An 18,645-nucleotide genomic window follows, 5' to 3' on the forward strand; every position below is an offset into this window, starting at 1 on the left:
TTGCTGAGGTGGCGGACCGCTGGGTCAGTACCAGGGTCCACAAGGGTCCAGTGGGAGACTCAGCCAAAGGTGGGCAGGGTCCCCGGCAGAAGAGTGGGGGGGACAAGGGTAAACAGAAGGAGTCTCAGAAAGGGCCCCAAAGTAATCCCCAAGGGAACCAAGGGAAGGGTTCCCAGCCTCCCCCTGAGAAGAAGTCAGGGGCCCCGACGGGTAAACCTGTTCATAGGGGCCCTCTAACCTGCTATGGTTGTGGGCAGGTGGGACACTGGTTTTATGACCCCCAGTGTCCCAAAAAGGATTCGAATGCACCGCCGCGTGCACCCCCTCGTCAGTTGGCCAGTGTAGCCTTGGGAGGGGAGGAGATGGTTGTCCATGGTGGGAGGGGTCCCGCAGAAATGTCCCTGGTCTCGCTAGGAGACATGCAAATGGTCCCTCCACCCCCTCTGCCTAGTAACACTAGTAAGTATAGGCAGTGGGTGACCATTAATGGCCATAGAGTGGAAGCCCTCAGAGACACCGGAGCGAGTGTGACAGCTGTCAAGTGTCACTTGGTGTCCAGAGAGCAGGTGGTTCCCCACGCATTCTACCCCGTGATAGCTGCCGATAACTCCCAGAAAGAGTGTGAGGTGGCTCAGGTTTCCTTTGAATGGGGGGGAGTTTCAGGTACTCTTCAGGTTGCTGTGAGGCCCGCCATGCCTGTCGACTGTCTCCTGGGCAATGATTTGGAAGACTCCCCTTGGGCTAAGGTGGAGAGAGCGGCGCATTTGAAAATGTTGGGTGTACCAGAGTGGGTGTGTGCAACCACTCGATCCATGACAGCGAGTAAGGGTGTTGATGGGGTTCCGGAGCCTGAAATTACGGCCCAGTACCCAGCTGTGAAGAGAAGAGGCAGGAGGCGCGGGAAACCGGCCCCCGTTGTTCCCGTGGTCCAGAAGGAGGTAGACCCTGAGGGGGATGCCCTGGAGCCCACCGGGGAACAAATTGCCGAACTGGGAGATCTGCCCGAGCTGACCCACTGGCAGCAGGATGGTGGTCCCTCCAGGGAGGAATTCTGTGCGGAACAGAAAGAGTGCCCTTCTCTTGTGGGCATGAGGCAGCAGGCCTCAGCCCAATCCTCAGGTGATCAGTCAGGGTCACATTTTGTGTACTGGGAGAACGACCTCCTGTATAGCGAGCCTAAGGCTGCTGAGCCTGGGTCAGCCCGTGTGCTGGTGGTACCCCAGCGCTTCAGAGCCTTCCTACTGGGTTTGGCTCATGACGTACCGTTAGCTGGACATCCGGGGCAGGACAAGACCTATGACAGGCTTGTCACCCATTTTTATTGGCCTCAGATGCGAAGGGATGTAGACATCCATTGCAAGACTTGTCGCACTTGCCAGGCAAGTGGGAAAAGCGGAAGGAAGCAGAAGGCTCCCCTTCAACCTTTTCCAGTGGTCAGCACCCCCTTTGACCGGGTGGGTATTGACATTGTTGGGCCCCTGGACCCCAAGACAGCCCTGGGCAACAGGTTCATCCTGGTCTTGGTGGACCATGCCACAAGGTACCCGGAAGCCATCCCTCTCAGGACAGTGACGGCCCCCGTGGTGGGACGGGCACTGATGGGTGTTTTCTCCCGGATGGGGTTCCCCAGAGAGGTGGTGTCCGACCGAGACACCAACTTCATTTCGAACTATATGAAGTCTCTGTGGAAGGAGTGTGGGGTAACCTACAAGTTCACCACTCCTTACCACCCTCAAGGAAACGGGCTGGTTGAGAGATTCAACCGGACCCTGAAGGGCATGATTATGGGTCTTGAAGAACCAATGAGGCGGAAATGGGACGTCCTCTTGCCATGCCTGTTGTTTGCTTACCGTGAGGTGCCGCAGAAGGCTCTAGGGTTCAGTCCCTTTGAGCTCTTATACGGTCACCCGGTAAGAGGACCTCTGAGTCTGGTCAAGGAAGGCTGGGAGCAATCTCCCAGGAAACCTCCCCAGGATGTATACAGCTACATGCTGGCCTTTCGGAACCAGACTCGGCGCTTCAGAGAACTTGCTCAGGCAAATCTGGAGGCCAGCCAGGAGGAGATGAAGCGATGGTACGACCGGAATGCCACTCTGGTAGAGCTTCAGCCTGGTCAGGAAGTGTGGGTCATGTCCCCTGTGGAACCTTGTGCGCTCAAGGACAGGTGGACTGGACCGTTCAAGGTTGTGGAGAAGAAGAGCGATGTCACCTACCTGGTGGACTTGAAATCTCCCAGGAACCCCTTGCGGGTCCTGCATGTCAACCGCTTGAAGCCCCACTTAGAAAGGTCCGAAGTGGGCATGCTCTTAGCGACAGATGATGGAACGGAGGAGGAGAGTGAGCCTCTTCCTGACCTCCTGTATGCTAAGGAGCAAGACGGGTCAGTGGATGGGGTGGTCCTCTCTGACACACTGACCCTTGAGCAGAAACAGGATTGTCGCCAACTGTTGGGACAATTCCCGGATCTGTTTTCCTTGGTTCCGGGTGTCACGCATTGGTGTGTCCATGACGTCGACACCGGAGACAGCCCTCCTGTGAAGCACAAGGCTTACAGGGTGACTGACAAGGTCCGAGCGTACATTAAGGAGGAGGTCTCCAAAATTTTCGCGTTAGGGGTGATTGAGTCCTCTAGCAGTCCTTGGGCCAGCCCAGTGGTCTTGGTCCCGAAGGCTGCAGCGCCTGGTGCTTCACCAGAACTCCGGTTCTGCGTGGATTACCGAGGACTCAATTCGGTCACGAAGACTGACGCGCACCCCATCCCCAGAGCTGATGAGCTCATCGATCGGTTGGGGGCTGCCCGGTACCTTAGTACGTTCGACTTAACGTCTGGGTACTGGCAGATCGCCTTGACTGATGGGGCAAAAGAGAGGTCAGCATTCGCCACACCAGATGGGCTATACCAGTTCCGGGTGATGCCCTTTGGGATGAAGAATGCCCCCGCCACCTTCCAGAGGTTGGTCAACCAGGTCTTGGCTGGACTGGAGGAATTCAGCGCCGCCTACCTGGACGACATCGCAGTGTTCAGCGCCAGCTGGGAGGAACACGTGCGTCACCTCCAGGAAGTGTTGTTGGCCCTGCGCGGAGCAGGCCTCACAATCAAGGCCAGTAAGTGCCAGATTGGGCAGGGTTCTGTGGTGTACTTGGGGCACCAAGTAGGGAGCGGCAAGGTTGCCCCCCTGCAACCCAAGATTGATACCATCCTGGCTTGGGCGCCGCCCAAAACCCAAACACAGGTGAGAGCCTTCTTAGGACTCACGGGTTATTACAGGAGGTTTGTCAAGGATTACGGTAACATTGTGCACCCCTTGACTTCGCTGACTTCCAGGAAGCAGCCACGAAACGTGATCTGGACTGATGCCTGTCAAACGGCCTTTGACACCCTGAAAACTGCAATGTGCACAGCACCTATACTCCAAGCACCCGACTTTTCGAGAGAATTCATTGTTCAGACGGACGCTTCAGAGCATGGCGTGGGGGCTGTTCTAGCTCAGGTGAATGAAGAGGGCCGAGACTTGCCTGTAGCCTTCATCAGTAGGAGGTTACTTCCCAGGGAAACGAGGTGGAGTGCGATAGAAAGAGAAGCATTTGCTGTGGTCTGGGCGCTGAAGAAGTTAAGACCCTACCTGTTTGGGACTCACTTCCGGGTTCAGACAGACCACAGGCCCCTCAGATGGTTAATGCAAATGAGGGGTGAGAATCCAAAACTGTTGAGGTGGTCCATTGCTCTACAGGGGATGGACTTTACGGTGGAACACCGCCCTGGCACAGATCACGCCAATGCTGATGGTCTGTCCAGATTTTTTCGCCTTAGTGATGAGGACTCCCTAGGTTAAGGGTAGTTCTCCCCACATTTCAGCTGGAGGGGACACGTGTTAGACCTGACATCATTGGCTTGAGTCTCTCCTCCATTTTTTCTGTTTGCCTCTACTGTTTTACGATGTTTTGCTGGTATATGCTTTGGGCGCCGTGTCACTGCTGATCAGTGCCATAGCGCAAGTGCTCCCGATGTTAAATTGATGTGTCTATTGTATCCATGTTTGGCTTATTTGGTTTACTGTCAGTCCCTAGTCTAGTGCACCAGGAGTGCCGGGGCTTGTAAATACAAATGCCGCTCGTGGGCTTGCAGCACGTGTTGTGCCACCCACAGGAGCGGCTTCGTAAAAGAATGTCTACGGGTCGGTCATTGCGAGACCCGCGTGCAGTCTTGCACTGTCACGTCGGCTGCGCAGGTATACCTACCTGCCAGCCCCTCCAACCTTCCCTTAACTTCATGTTAGTCACCCCTATGGTAGGCCCGTGGGCAGGGTGCATTGGAAGTTTAAGGTAGGACAAGCCTGACCAAGTTGGCATGTCCTGATAGTGAAGTACCGCCATCTTAGGACTTCACTATCGCGAGGTAGCCTGCTCTCCGTTGGGTAGAATGGGCCGCCGGGATTATTAACGCTATAATCCTAGCTGGCCCGGGGAGCATGGTGCAATGTCGAGTTTGGTATCCCTGAGCTCGGGGTTTAATTACGCATCCGTTGGTGTGGATGGTTTTTGGACTCTGGGTTCGAAAATAGTACTTTTAGAAAGTATCTATTTTCTTGTCTAACCATATCTGGTCTCTGCTGGTCTTGCGTGTGTGTGACAGGAGCTGGGTGGCTCCAAGAGGTCTGGATGAGTCAGTGTGGATGAGTGGGACATTACGTTGAGAGTAGGGGGAGAGTAGTTGTTGATAGCCTGCCTTGCCTGATACAATGTTGGCTCCACCTCCTGCCGAGCGACGGATGGCTCTGTACCTGCCATGGACGATCCTAGCCCCACCTCCCGCCAGGAGGGCGATAGCTCTGCTCCTGCCAGTGTCAATGCTGGCTCCACCTCCTGCGGGGCGTCTGAAGACCCAGCCCTGCTCAGTGAATAGGCCAGGTGCTTCTGCCTGGCTCCACCCACAACGGACCCAGGATGTTGGGAAACCCCCGGCATAGACAAAGGGATCAAAGACGGAAAGGGGTATAAGAGAAGGACCCCTGAACTAGGAAATCAGATCACTTCTGACAAGGAACCCTGTAACCAAGGACAAGAAGCCTACTGATCTAAAGGACTGCCTACCCCTTCTGCCCGTGTGCTGTTGTTGGGGGAATCCTGCGGTGCTTCTTTATTTTTGCCAAGGAACCAGGAGAGAGGAACTGTGTGTGTACTCTCACGCTTGCTAAGAAAATCTCCAAGGACTGGAAGAGTGCCAGTCTCCTGCCGAAGTCTCAGGGCCAAAAGACTTCACCTGCTGAAAAGTGCTATCCGCTGGAAGCTTGAATCCAGCACCTCTGAAAGGAACAGCAATCACGACGACCTGACGCTGGGCCCAACCGACGCCAGCAGCAACGCCAGTGAGTAGGAGTACGGCTCTAACTCCAGAGGACCTCGTGTCTGCCCCGCTGCTGATCGCATCAACCGTGTGCCCTTCGACGCCGTGAGCGCTGCTCACTCTGTGCAACTGCATCATCGACAACGCCTGCTGAGGCCTGATCGACACCGGAGACGCGACGCCGGATTGCCTGACGCCGCTGATAATCGTGTGCTTCAGTTTCATAAGGTACTGTGTTGTTGGGGGTCCGTGTGACTCCAGGCCCGACGCAGCGCTCCTCGCGGTCGACGCCGAACCTGTGGATTATCTTTGCCTCGACGTTGTGTAGCTCCCGTGTGAGTTACCCTGTTGCTAAGAACTTTGTTTCCAAGAAGAAGATTTGCTTGATACTAAAAGACTTTTGTGCTAAAGAAGAAACTACCTTTGAACTATCCTTTTTCCTTCCCGAACGTATTTATTCCGATTGTGTACAGTTTTGCCGTTATTTGGTCTTGTGCTAAGCCTTATATAAAAATACTTATTTTTATAATACTACGGTGTCGTGTCCATTTGTAGTGTATTCACTGTGTTACTGTATGTGGTCATAATTGCTTAACGCACAGCCTCTGAGATAAGCCTGTACTGCTCTGCCAAGCTACCGAGGGGGTGAGCAGGGGTTATCGAAGGGTGTGATCCCCTTGCCCTGACTAGAAAAGGAGTGTCCCTATTTGTCAGAAGTACGTACCTCTGCCAACTAGAGACAGCCAGGTTCTAACAAGGGGCGAGGCTTTTGCTCTCATAGCGGAAGCCCGTAGAGTTAGAGATGCTGATCTGGTACCCATTGAAGCAGAGATCATGGAGATGGATTCCCAGTTGGAGGCTGAGCCCGATCCCGCTCTCCTACATGATCTCTCACTCAAGCAGTCGGAGTACCAGGATCTTGCTACTAACGCTGCCCTTGCCCTAGCTAAAGAACAGCAGGGTCGGATATAGGACATTGGCGACAAGGCCGGGAAGTTGCTGGCCTGGCTGGACAGGAAAGAGATGGCTAGTCGTGTTGTACCCGAGATACTGGGGGATGACGAAGTAGTTGTCACTGATCCAAGTGCCATTGCTGAGTCCTTCGCTGACTACTTTCGAGGTGTCTACACCTCTGTCTTGGACCGGTCTGAGACCGATTCAACAGTATTTCTTTCAGCTGTCGATCTCCCGTGCCTCTCAGGCGAAGAGCGCGATGACCTGGACAGAGACGTCTCTGTGGATGAGGTCGCACTTGCGATCCGCTCACTGCGATCGGGCAAGGCACCTGGTCCCAATGGTATTCCGGTTGAGTTGTATAAGATCAGACCGGATGTGGTTTCCCCACACTTGCGTAATATGTTCCTGGAGGCGCGGGAGAATGGCCTACTTCCCCTTGACCAGAGGTTGGCCACCATTGTGGTCATCCATAAGGAAGGGAAGCCGAGAGACTTGTGCCGGTCGTACCGTCCCATCTCCCTCCTGAATGCTGAGCCTAAGATTCTCGCCAAGATACTCGCCAATCGACTGGTTGGTGTTATCGGCGACTTAGTGCATCCGGACCAGTCGGGCTTTATTCCACACCACAACACCGCCCTTAACTTGCGTAGACTTCACGGTGGCCTGGCCAGGGCCCATACCCTTGAGGAGCCGGCTGTCCTCGCGTCCTTAGACGCCACGATGGCTTTTGACTCTCTCGAATGGAGTTACCTTTGGGCGGTGTTGACGAAGCTCGGTTTTGGGCCGGTGTTCGTGGGATGGGTGAAGCTTTTGTACGCTGACCCGCTGGCTAACGTTGCCGTCAATGGCCGTGTCTCGGCGACGTTTGCTCTCCATAGAGGCACCAGGCAGGGCTGCCCCTTGTCGCCTCTTTTGTTTGCGCTCGCACTTGAGCCACTCGCGGCCTTGTTACGGACTCACCCGGATCTACATGGTATCAGCTGGGCCCCTGGCTTCGAGGACAGAGTCTCCCTATACGCGGATGACATTCTGTTATACCTCACTTCCCCCTGCACATCCCTTATTGTGGCATGTGATGTACTGAGACTTTTTGGCTGTTACTCTGGCCTTGTTATTAACTGGGCCAAGTCTTCCCTGTATGTACTGACAGGGGATACACCACGCCTCCCCAGAGGCTGCAACATCCAGGTGGCCAGCCAGGGCTTTAAATACTTGGGGATTTATATCTCTTGTAATGCGAAGGCGCGCTATGAACACAACCTGCTTCCCCCTCTTCTCCGCCTCCGGCGAGATGTAGAGGGTTGGCGCAAACTTCCGCTTTCCTTACTCGGGCGCGCAGCATTATTTAAGATGATGTCCTTGCCCAGGTTCTTGTATGCCCTGCAGAATACCCAGGATCCGGTCCCCGCCCGATACTTCCGGGAGATCGAAGGCCTTCAACGTGCCCTGCTTTGGGATGGCCGACCCCGCATCGCTATCACGAAGCTAACGCTCCCGTGGTACGATGGGAGTATAGCGCTACCGGAAGTGCGTAGGTACTACTGGGCCTCCCAATTGGCGGCCATCAATCACGGTTTCTATGGACCGGAAAATAACCCTGGATACGCAATGGATAAGTGGCTCTTGAGTGGCGGCAATTACTATAGGACGCTTTACTCGAGGTCTCTAGACAGGCGGATGTCGGGCCCAACGAAAACGGCGGTCCACATTTGGAGGGCTATCACCAAGGCGCAGGGCTGGCAGGGCAGGTTGACCAGATTCACCCCACTATACGAGTCAGACATCCTGGGCAAGTTGTGGCACACCAAAGGTTTTGATAAGTGGGACCTTATAGGTATCTCCAGGGTAGATGACATGTTGTCGAGAGGTGAGATTAAGACCTTCTCCCAGCTGCAGACTGAATATCAGCTGGGTGCCTCGGAATTCTTCCGATGTGCCCAGTTGCGACACGCATTGGTTTCTGCTAAGCCAGAGGAGGGGGCGATCCCGGAAAGCTCCCCGTTGGAGGACAGGGTGCTGGACGGCCATATGCCAGACAGCGCCATTTCACTGTCTTATAAGATGCTTATTAACGTTCGCACTGACCTCCTCCTGGATGTGCGAGATCGATGGGTGCATGATGGGTTGGAAATCGACGATGAGGACTGGCAGAGTGCGGTTTCTTCCCCTAAGGAGGTTGCCATCTCTTCCCGTCTCAGGCTGGTGCAGCTCAAGATCCTGCATAGGGTGTACGTAACTGGCCCCCGGCTTGTGCATATGGGCTATTCGGTCGATGGCCTTTGTCGCCGCGGCTGTGGTGCCCTTGCCACTTTTATGCACACTCTCTGGGAGTGCCCCTCCATAGCCTCCTACTGGAGACGAGTGCACCTGATTATGGATGAGGTGACTGGGGTGGTGGTGAGTGCGGAAGCTAGGAGATGCCTCCTTAACATATGGGGACCGACGGACCACAATGTGGCTCAGGCGCAGTGGGTGACCCTTGGCAACATGGTGGCTAAACGCGATATCGCTCAGAAGTGTGGGGCTTCAGTGGCTCCCATGGTGGTGCAATGGAAAGCCAACATGGATTGGTGCATGTTCAGAGAGAAGACGGTCTATGTTGCCAGGGGTAAGCCCAATAAGTGGTTGAAGGTGTGGGGGGCCTGGAATGCCTACAGGGGAGATATTTGTGTGCCCCCGGAACCTGTCTCATTAGAGGAGCATATGTCGCCATAGCCTGTGACACCAACTGTACCACGTTGTATATATTATCCGGTTTTTTCCTCTCCCCCCCCTCTCTCCTGATCTATTCTTCTGTTTCCATGCTTGTGTTCCCTGTGCTCCCCCCCTGCCCCTCTAACGACGCCTCGCTGGTTTCTTCTACTCCATTGCCACTCTCTTTGCGCCTTTTGGCGCCCTTTTTCTTTCTTTCTCCATGTTCCTTCCTGAAACAAAACCAATAAAATCAACCTTCACTGCACTGTGACACTGATTCTTGCACTATTGCTCTTCTGTTTACTTATGCTGCCTTGCCTCCGGGATGTCAGGCTAAACAGCTGTGTGCACTTTTTACGAATAAAGGTTTTAAAAATTAAAAAAAAAAAAAAACCTTTGAAATTCAATGAAAAAAACATAGGTTTGAGGCCCTGTATATAGTTAGGAATTAGCATTTAAAAAACCTATGAAATTCACTGAAAAAACCATAGGTTTCACACCAGTTATAGTTATGAATTAGCATTTAAAAAACCTATTAAATTCACCGAAAAAACCATAGGTTTCACACCAGTTATAGTTAGCTGGAAATTTTACTGACATAAAACCATTGAAATTCCCACGTTATAGTTAGTTGGACTCACTATAACTTGTGGGCCTGCAATGCACTGCTGATGACGTCACATATTACATCACTCATGACATGGTCAGTGACATCACTCATGACATTGCTGATGACACCATCCAGTGAATGTGTGTCTTTCTGAAAAATAAATATGTTTTATATATGTACTAGCAGCCCGCCCCGGGGCAGAAGGGGGCTGGGGGCAGCATTTTTAGCCTCTGTGCACCCCCCCGCCGACATTGCCCAGACCGCATCCCTCCCACCTCCCGACATTGGCCATACCGCCTCCCGCCTCCCGCCTTCAGCCTTCAGCTTGAGCCTCCCGCCCGCCCCGACATTGGCCATACCGCCTACCGCCTCCCGCCTCGCGCCTTGAGCCTCCCGCCCGCCTCCCGCCGCCCGCCTCCCGCCTACCGCCTCTCACCTGCCTTTTCCTTACCTCAAGTCACCGCTCCTCCCCGCATATCGTCATACCTGAGCCGCCACTCCTCGCCGCAAGTCCACTCCTTGCCGCAAGTCACCGCTCCTCCCCGCATATCGTCATTACGTTACGTGTAGGTCGCGATCAGCGCTACGTCGCGGCCGACGCTTGTTTTAGGGGACTACTTTGTTTACAAATTTTTATTTTTTAATTTACGTTTTTTTTTTATTTAATGTCGCCTATGTCCATCTACACACCCTGACATTTTCATAGATGTATCGGGTGTGTAGATTAGCGCTGTGGTTCCCGAGTTTACCTGGCCAAAAGGTGCAAGTTCTCTCTTTATAATAGTAGTATAGATAGTAGTATAGATATGTAAAGGTCGATGGAAGAATAAATGTTTAAATAAGTGTCTTAATGTATGTTTTTTTTTTTAATTGATTGGTTAACTGGCTTATTAAGTGTATCTTAGTGAATACATATATTAGCGAGTAATGTTTAAATATTTAAATTTATGTATTAGTGTTTCACTTTGTGTATAAGTGGCTGCATGGGTTGGTGAGTAGCTACATGTGTGTGTATATGGGTTATTTGTTTTTTTTTTAGTATCAGTATGAGAGTCTGTATGGTTTGGTGGGGGTATTACTTAGCACATAGATGCATCAATGACTGACTCACTGTTTGTATGTGTTTTGAAGACAGCATATGTGCAGGACTGTATGGGTGGATGAGTGTGTATATGTGTGTCTTAGTGAGTGAATGACTGTCTCACTAGTGTCTTTATCGGTAACTACATATGTTTTAGTCTAGTATATGTGAGTATTGATGTATAAAAGTGAGTATATGTGAGAGTAAGAGATTGAAAGAGTTCTTGTTTAAATAAGTATGTGTTTCTATAAGTGATTGTTTAAGAAAGTAAGTATGTGTAAGTTTCCTTAGAAGTAAGGTGGTAGTGTGTGTATAGCTGTATATGCAAATAAATGGATGTTCAATAGTTTATTTGCATGTGTGAGTATGTGTGTGAGTAACTTTTGGATGACTGTCGGTGTGTTAAAGGTTGTATAGGTGTTTCACTACATATGATGAGTAAGTATATGTATGAGAGACTATATAGAACTGTTGGTGAATGATTGGAAGTGTATATAGATGGTGGAATTACTGAATTGGTTGTTCTAACTGGTATGGGTATCTCCATTTATTTGAAAATATTAGTTTCTATTTTTGAATATGTGTTTCAAGGGTTACATTACACTGAAAGGAGGTCTGTCACTCTGTCACAAGGATGGTGTCATCAGTAATGTCATGAGTGATGTCACTGACCATGTCATGAGTGATGTAATATGTGACATCATCAGCAGTGCATTGCAGGCGCGCAAGTTATAGTGAGTCCAACTAACTATAACGTGGGAATTTCAATGGTTTTGTCAGTAAAATTTCCAGCTAACTATAACTGGTTTGAAACCTATGGTTTTTTCAGTGAATATATATATATATATATATATATATATATATATATATATATATATATATATATATATATATATATATACATATATATATATATAGATATAATGAAAACGAGAAAAAAAACAGTTTGAGTAGCAATTACTAATCTCACCATCTTCTTCCAACAGCAATCTAACCAGTTCGAGACTCACGTTGTCGGGGCCATCCTAGCTTTCTTCGTGGGCGTGGCATACTTCTGGCTGCAGACCATCATGACGTATAGAGTGAAGCCAAGATACGGTGGGCGATGGGTCGGCCCCCTCCGGTTCCTTCTCTGCACCGCCTGTACTGTTCTGATCATTATGAGTATCCTTTTTGGTGTTTATTACAATGTGCACTGCTGTTGCATGAAGCAGGACTACTAGAAAGAAGAGAAGTATATAGAGAATGAAAAGAGATGAAAGATCAAAGAAGGAACGAAAAACATACTACCATTAGTCTAATGAAAATATGTGGAACAAAACAAAGCAAGATAGAGAAATAAAAGCAAGGAATACAAATAAATGCAGGCTAAAACATAACAAGAGAAACAAACACTTGCGATGGAAATAGAGGGGGAAGGATAAATCCAGTAAACAGGAAAAGATAAAGAAAATTAAACAAGCATTGACAAAGCCAACAGGTCCCGTCTTTTGGCCGCCAATGAGGACCTGTTGGCTTTGCCAGTGCTTTTGCCAATAATATTCAGCATCAGTAAAAAGAAATACTGTGCAGCATTGGCAAAAAAATTAAAAAGCACTGTGATGTGTACACAGAAAAGCCTAATCACTTGTGATCATGTGTGCATATGTGCAGCTGCCATTTTGTCTATTTTATTCAGTTAATGCCACAAGATGACAGACGCCGATCTTGGAGCTGTAACAAAAAATTATAATAATAACCTAAGTGTGTGCAAAAGCATATTTTGTAAAAGGAACAGCCCAGCAGCAAGCTCATGGTAGGAGTGGTGGGAGCAATGGAGGACCAGGTGAGGGAGAAGTCCAAGCAAGGGGTAGCAACAGACGACCCTGTGGCACTGAGGGAAATTAAAACAAATAAATAGCAGGCAAAATAAAAGTCAGGAAGGGACGGGTAAGCAACGGATGAGTTGTGGGAGGGGGGGCAACCCGGAGAGCATGGGGGGATGGGTGTTGGGTGAGCACACAACAAACACATTTACTCTCATGGAGTGCTGAAAGACAAAGTCAAAAGAAGTTTCCTGAATCTGAGCAGTGGAAGGACGCAAGTCATTCAATCAAAAGGATTAAAAATATGCTATGTTCCACGGGACAGACAAAAACTAGAACAGGAAGGAAAACCATTGAATAAGAACCAAGCATACGAGATTGACAAGGAAGCTAAACAATGGTAAGCAGTGTACTGGTGCAAATCCCACAATAAATATTGGCATTGTCCAGAACAGGTCTTCAACAACAGACAGCTAAGCGATGTCTGGAGATGAGACCTATAAAGAAACATGGGATTAAAACTAAGGTGTTTGGGGTAACTAACAGGATAATAAGAGGAACAGAGAAACGAGTATTATAAAAGTTTAAAAAAAGAAATGGAGTAGAAGAGAAAGAGATAATGTACTTACGGCTAAGAAAACAGAAGGAAAGAAAATTATATCTAAGGAAACAGAGGGAAAAGGTTATAGAATTACAGGAATGTCAGAGAAATGAAATAGATATGAAAACATAATTAGAAAAAAAGTAAAATAAAGAGCAGAAAGAAAAAGGAATAGACAGACATGCAAGAGAGGAGAAATATGGAGTAATAACAAGATAAGCAGAAGCAAAGAAAGAACGAAAAATGAAAGGCAACAAAGCAGGGAGGGGGGAATAAGTTATGAATGAAAAGAAGGAATAGAAAGAAAATGGCATGCAATTAATGTTCAAATGAGAAGCATTATGTACGAGAAAAAAAATACAGATAAGTGCCATGGACATCATTTAATGTTCGCTAAGGTTCACAGCGTGACACCTGGCTTGCCCCTTGCGACACATGTACTGTGTTTGCGACCCTTGCCTCAGAGGTAGCAAAATCAGTCCCAGAAAGACAGTGGCAGCTTGTTCTTATTGATGTCAATTGGGGATCCATGCTGTTTTCTCTTAATTTGTTTTTATAACACTAAAAGTGAATAATGCTTAATTTTTCACTCTCAGGTAACTTTTTGTGACGTTCTGTGGTGCAGAAACCTGCTTCATATTTGCGAGGCAGCACTAAGCCACTTTCTTTAGCTTAATATTGCCTCGTAAATATCTTTCAGTTTAACACAGTTTTCTGCATTAAAGGGGCATGCAATGGGTGTTGCTGGGGCGTTCCCAGCGACATTCATGGTTTTTGATGCTGCCCCCGTTTGACGATAAACCATTCTGCAGCTCACATAGGAATAGAAAAAGCCTCTTGTGATTGTTTTTTTGCAGGAAGGCTTACCTTCCTGCACAAAAAAATCATCCCAGCAACGCAGGCACCTTTACACCATGGTTCAAAAGTGCCTGCGTTGGCGCACAGCAGCCCATTACAGGCCGGTGCAAGGAAAAGGGACAGGAATATGCTATATCTTGTAAATACGACACATTGCTGCCCTTTTATTTTGCCATTGGGCAGTGCAGCAGGAAAGTCTAAGGTCTGCAACACTGCCCTATGGCAAAACTTCCTAAATAAGGCCCTCGGGCATATTTACAAGCCCCTATCGCCACCGCAGTGTCACTTTCAGTGACATTATGATGGCGATAGGGTCTCGCCTTATTTACAAGGCAGCGTTAAGACACTTAACGTTGTTTTACGCAACCGTGTAAATAAGGCACCCTTTCACGCTGTGTTTAGCGTGAAAGGGGAGGGCAATGGGTGTTGCCGATTTTGACACTGCCCCCTATTTACAAGGGCAGTGTAAATAGGAGGCAGCACCAAAATTAAGACCAGGGAAAACCTGGTGTTAAACAGGCAAAATCAGAAGAAATGCTTTATTTCTCTTCGTTTTTTCTGTTTCCATTGTGCTGTCTTGTGCAGCCCACATAGAAACAGCAGGAAGGGTGGCACATAAACAATCTCCCCCTCAACACGGATACCCTGCGTTGGCGCTAGGCAGCTAAAGTTAGCGCCAGTGCAGGGGGAAATGCAGGGATGCACCATATTCTAGTAAATATGGTGCAGCCCTGCATTTCTAAAGTGACGAAGCTTGTCGTTAGCCTTCTTGGCTTAACGACATGCTTCACCACTTTATTGTAAATATGCCCTCCAGTGTTTTAAAAAATAGAGTACAATAAGAAGGAATATGACCTTCCCCAGGAGCTGAGGCAAGTAAATAAAAATGCTTCAAAACTATGTTGTGTGTGTGTGATTGTGGATGAGTGTGTGTTTACATAAGAGAGAATGTGTCTAAGTGTGAACGTGTGTATGTCTAAGCGCTTGCGTGCGAGTGAAATTGAAGGCCAAAGTTTGTCTAATGTTACTTTTGCTACAACTGGCCTTTTGGTGAATTGACTTTTAAGGAATACATGGGATGGTGGAAAGAATGCTAAAAAAAACAAATGAAAGAAAGAGAAAAGCTTTTTCTTCGAAGTAGTTTGAAAACAGAAATATGAATTAAAGTCAGCAACTGCTGCACATCTGTGACATTTCCTTAACAGCATCATCAGTGGGGGTTCTCCATTCACAGAACATGAAAGGTGTAGCCGCGATTTGTGAGTGGATTGCTGCCATGTTCCTGTTTCTGCTGTTCGCCTTATTCACAGTGGAATTCCGGCATATCGATGGCCATTTCTTTCATGTTCAAAAGAAAGTGATTAGCATACCCAACGAGATGCAAGCTTCCACCATCACCCTGGGGGTGTAGTCTACCTTTTGCCCGCCTAGGAACCCTTGGAGCAGTGATTCTCAAGAGATATGGAGACTAACCTCCATCATGAAACAGGCCTCTATGAGATCGCCCAGTTAATCTCCATCATGGGTGCTGGCTCCCATGAAGAACTCCAGATTAACTTCCATTATGTGAGCTAGCCTGCATGAGCCCTCCAAGGACAACTATAGATTTTGCTCCACCTTCATAAGATCTTTAGTAGAACTTCCATAATGACTGCGATTCTCAACAAATATTCTACAATTAAAGTCCACTGAGGGTGCTGTCCTCAATGGATATCTTCGGTGTGATCTTCATCATGGGCGCTGATCTCTGCGGACATCTTCAGTTTAACTTCCATCATTGGAGTTGACTCTCATCATACCACCGGTGACAGCCATCATGGCTGTTGGCCTTTCTGTTTTCCTTAGATTATTCATCAACATGGTTGATCGTGCCTGTCATGGGTGTTAGCCTTCATGTAAACTCTAGATTGACCTCCATCATTAATGCAGTTGCCCTTCTTAGGTGCTGGGCTCCATCACGGTTGCTGACCTCGACTTTGGGTGCTAACTTCCAGGCTGGCTCCAGGTTAGTCTGTATCATTTATACTGGCCTCCCCATTGTGCAGGCCTTCCTTATGGGTGCTGATTGTTTATATGGGTACTTGGTTGTTAGGTGCATGGCTCTCTCTTGGGTTCAGGCTTTTAGGCTTACTTTTAGCTGACTTCCTACTGCATTGCTGGTGCCCATGAAGACGTCGAAGACCTAGCATTCTCACTGATCTTAGATCAACACATTACACTTCCCACCGACAGAGAGATTTTAGGACAATGTCTTGTGTTACCCGCATCTGGAAAGGCTTTGCACATTATTTAGTCCTACGTAACGGATCATGCTACATTTCACCATAGAGGTCTTGAGTTAATAAATTGAGCTGCCCTCTTCCATAGCAATATAGAATCATGACATTGTGATGCTGCTTCAGAATGCTGGCCTGCAAACAGATCTGGGATTTGCCCACCAACACACTGCTGAATTACAGTACACCCTGGCTTCAGCACCCCTTACAAAGATGATATAGAGACATTTCTTGAAGCTGATGGAAATCACAACTGTCATTCAATGCAATCCAGTTAAATCATCAAAGACTTGCAAGAAACAACCTAATACAAGTGCTAGACTACGCCTCTGGCAGCCAGCTTCCGACCTTACCCTAGCCCCACCTACCTCTCAGACATCCCTGTACTACAGTCTGGCTCCGGCTATTTTATTCTCTGAATTCACTGCAGAGACTGGATGCCATGTGGTCAAAGGGTAAGGTTGCAGTGGAACTCCAGACAGTGCCTGGGCATGTAACACATTCACAGTTGACTTCTACTATTTCTTTTGCTCCTTGGCGTGTTACCAATGTGCCTTGCAAACCACCTGCTCCTGCTAATGACTACACATGATGTGAGGCACCGTCCATACCACTCCAGGCCACTAAAATCATGTAATCCTGTGGGAAATACTTCATAGTATAGATTTCTCAGCTGCTGCTATGTAATACGCTAATATCACACAAGCCATACCACCCGCTCTAATAGATGAAGGGGGACAAAATGCCATCAGCATACATGCTCACTAACCAGAATGAGTACACTAGACTCAAAAGAGCTTTATTAAGCGAACAATTATTTGTGGTTGCTGGCTTTCAGGGCGGTATAGGTCCAGTACCCTTAGATATGGTCCTAAGCAGTAACACCCGAATGTAAATGTTATTTAATAACGGTATCATTCAAGCCAGATTGTTTGTCATTTCTCTGATTAATATGGACTTTCATCTGTCAAACACTGTATGCCTCTTTCATCATGGGTATTGTAAATATATATTCAGAAAGTAGCTCCTGTCAGCTATCAATTAGGTGTCACATAATTGGTCATATCATTTGGAAACTGTGTATTGCATAACGTTTCCACCCTTGCAGTAGACCGTGCCCCACAGCTCTAGGGACCCTGTTCATGTCCAATGGTGACGCATTCTACCACCCTGCCCCTAATAAAACACACAAGGAATGATTTGATTGTTGCAGGTGCAGCATGGCCAACGTTGAACATTGGCGGAAGCACAACTGGGCAGATCTGCACTGGACGTCTAGATAGAAGGACTGCTTGTCACGGCTCCCGTTATACATCCGTATCAGCCTGCTGCTAATGAAGGACCATTGGTGTTCCTTCCAGGCCCCACTCTGGAGAGATCTGCTTAGCATTAGGCTGTGATCCAATCAAAGGATGGATCTTCTCACAACGTGGACAGGACTTGATCAACTGAAAGAACATTTGACCAAGAACAGACAAGAACATGGGGCATAGAGAGCAGGGCCTGCAGCCAAGCTCCATAGTTCTTTTGACCGTGCCTTAGCACTTTGATGGTGCCTTATAAGTAACATGTAATCATCGCTTTGTAAGTCTCCACTCTACTGATGCAGAACAGGTAGGGTTTAATAACCAAAGATGGATAATACTCGAAGAATGGAATGTGGGGAAGTTTTCTTGGCTGATTTACACTGGCTGTAACTCAACTGATTCCCTTTAAATGCCAACAGTGGTATTGATGCTTGTATATATTTTTGGAATTGAGGTTCTGAAAAACGATTGATGTGAGATGACAAATGGACAAATTGAAAAGTGTATGGAGACCCCAGCACACTTCCCCATTTTAATTTATAATAAAAATGTATTTTTCACGAAACAAAATCTGCACTTCTTTATTTGGAATGAGGTATTATGTTGTGTTTGTGTAGTTCTATCAGTGGAAGTAACCGTACCTTTATTATTACCTTACCTACCTTACTTACCTTACCTAATTGTTTTCGCCACATGCGACTTTCGAACCCTTCAGAAAGTGCCTTAGTATGGAGCTACCTCACTTTGCATAGTGAGATTTGTATGCTCATATATATCTATTCATGGGAAAATGTTGTTAAAGACGTCACGCTTCTTTTCTACGATCACACAATAACCTATATTATGAAAAAACAGCATCATCAAAGCATCATGGATTCCCTCACAAAAAACCTAAGCGCACGGATTATCACATATTTCACTTGACTAGAAAGTACGGGGATAATCTCCCCCACCCCCCAAAAACGAATTAAATTACTACATTTATGGCAAGCTATGTGGCCAGGACCACCTCCGATGCTCTGCTCATAACCACAGATAACAAATGGTTACACCACTGATAACATCACTGGTGGCATCATATGGCATCACCAGTGACATGATTGATGCCTCAG

General features: G+C 48.0%; 1 protein-coding gene across 4 annotated transcripts in view; it reads left to right on the forward strand.

The window, feature by feature from the left end:
- The window catches only part of TMEM150B (transmembrane protein 150B), a 128,560-nt gene extending 110,457 nt beyond the window's left edge, over window positions 1-18,103 (forward strand). For all 4 annotated transcript variants that reach the window (XM_086930295.1, XM_086930298.1, XM_086930297.1 and 1 more), the window contains 2 exons: window positions 11,673-11,850; window positions 15,165-18,103. In XM_086930295.1, coding sequence (XP_086786421.1) covers window positions 11,673-11,850; window positions 15,165-15,361 — 375 coding nt within the window. In that variant the 3' untranslated portion in view covers window positions 15,362-18,103. The remainder of the gene's footprint in view (window positions 1-11,672; window positions 11,851-15,164) is intronic.
- The last annotated feature ends 542 nt before the right edge of the window (window positions 18,104-18,645 follow it).

Source organism: Lissotriton vulgaris, chromosome 7 (genome assembly GCF_964263255.1).
Source record: "Lissotriton vulgaris chromosome 7, aLisVul1.2, whole genome shotgun sequence".
NCBI lineage: Eukaryota > Metazoa > Chordata > Amphibia > Caudata > Salamandridae > Lissotriton > Lissotriton vulgaris.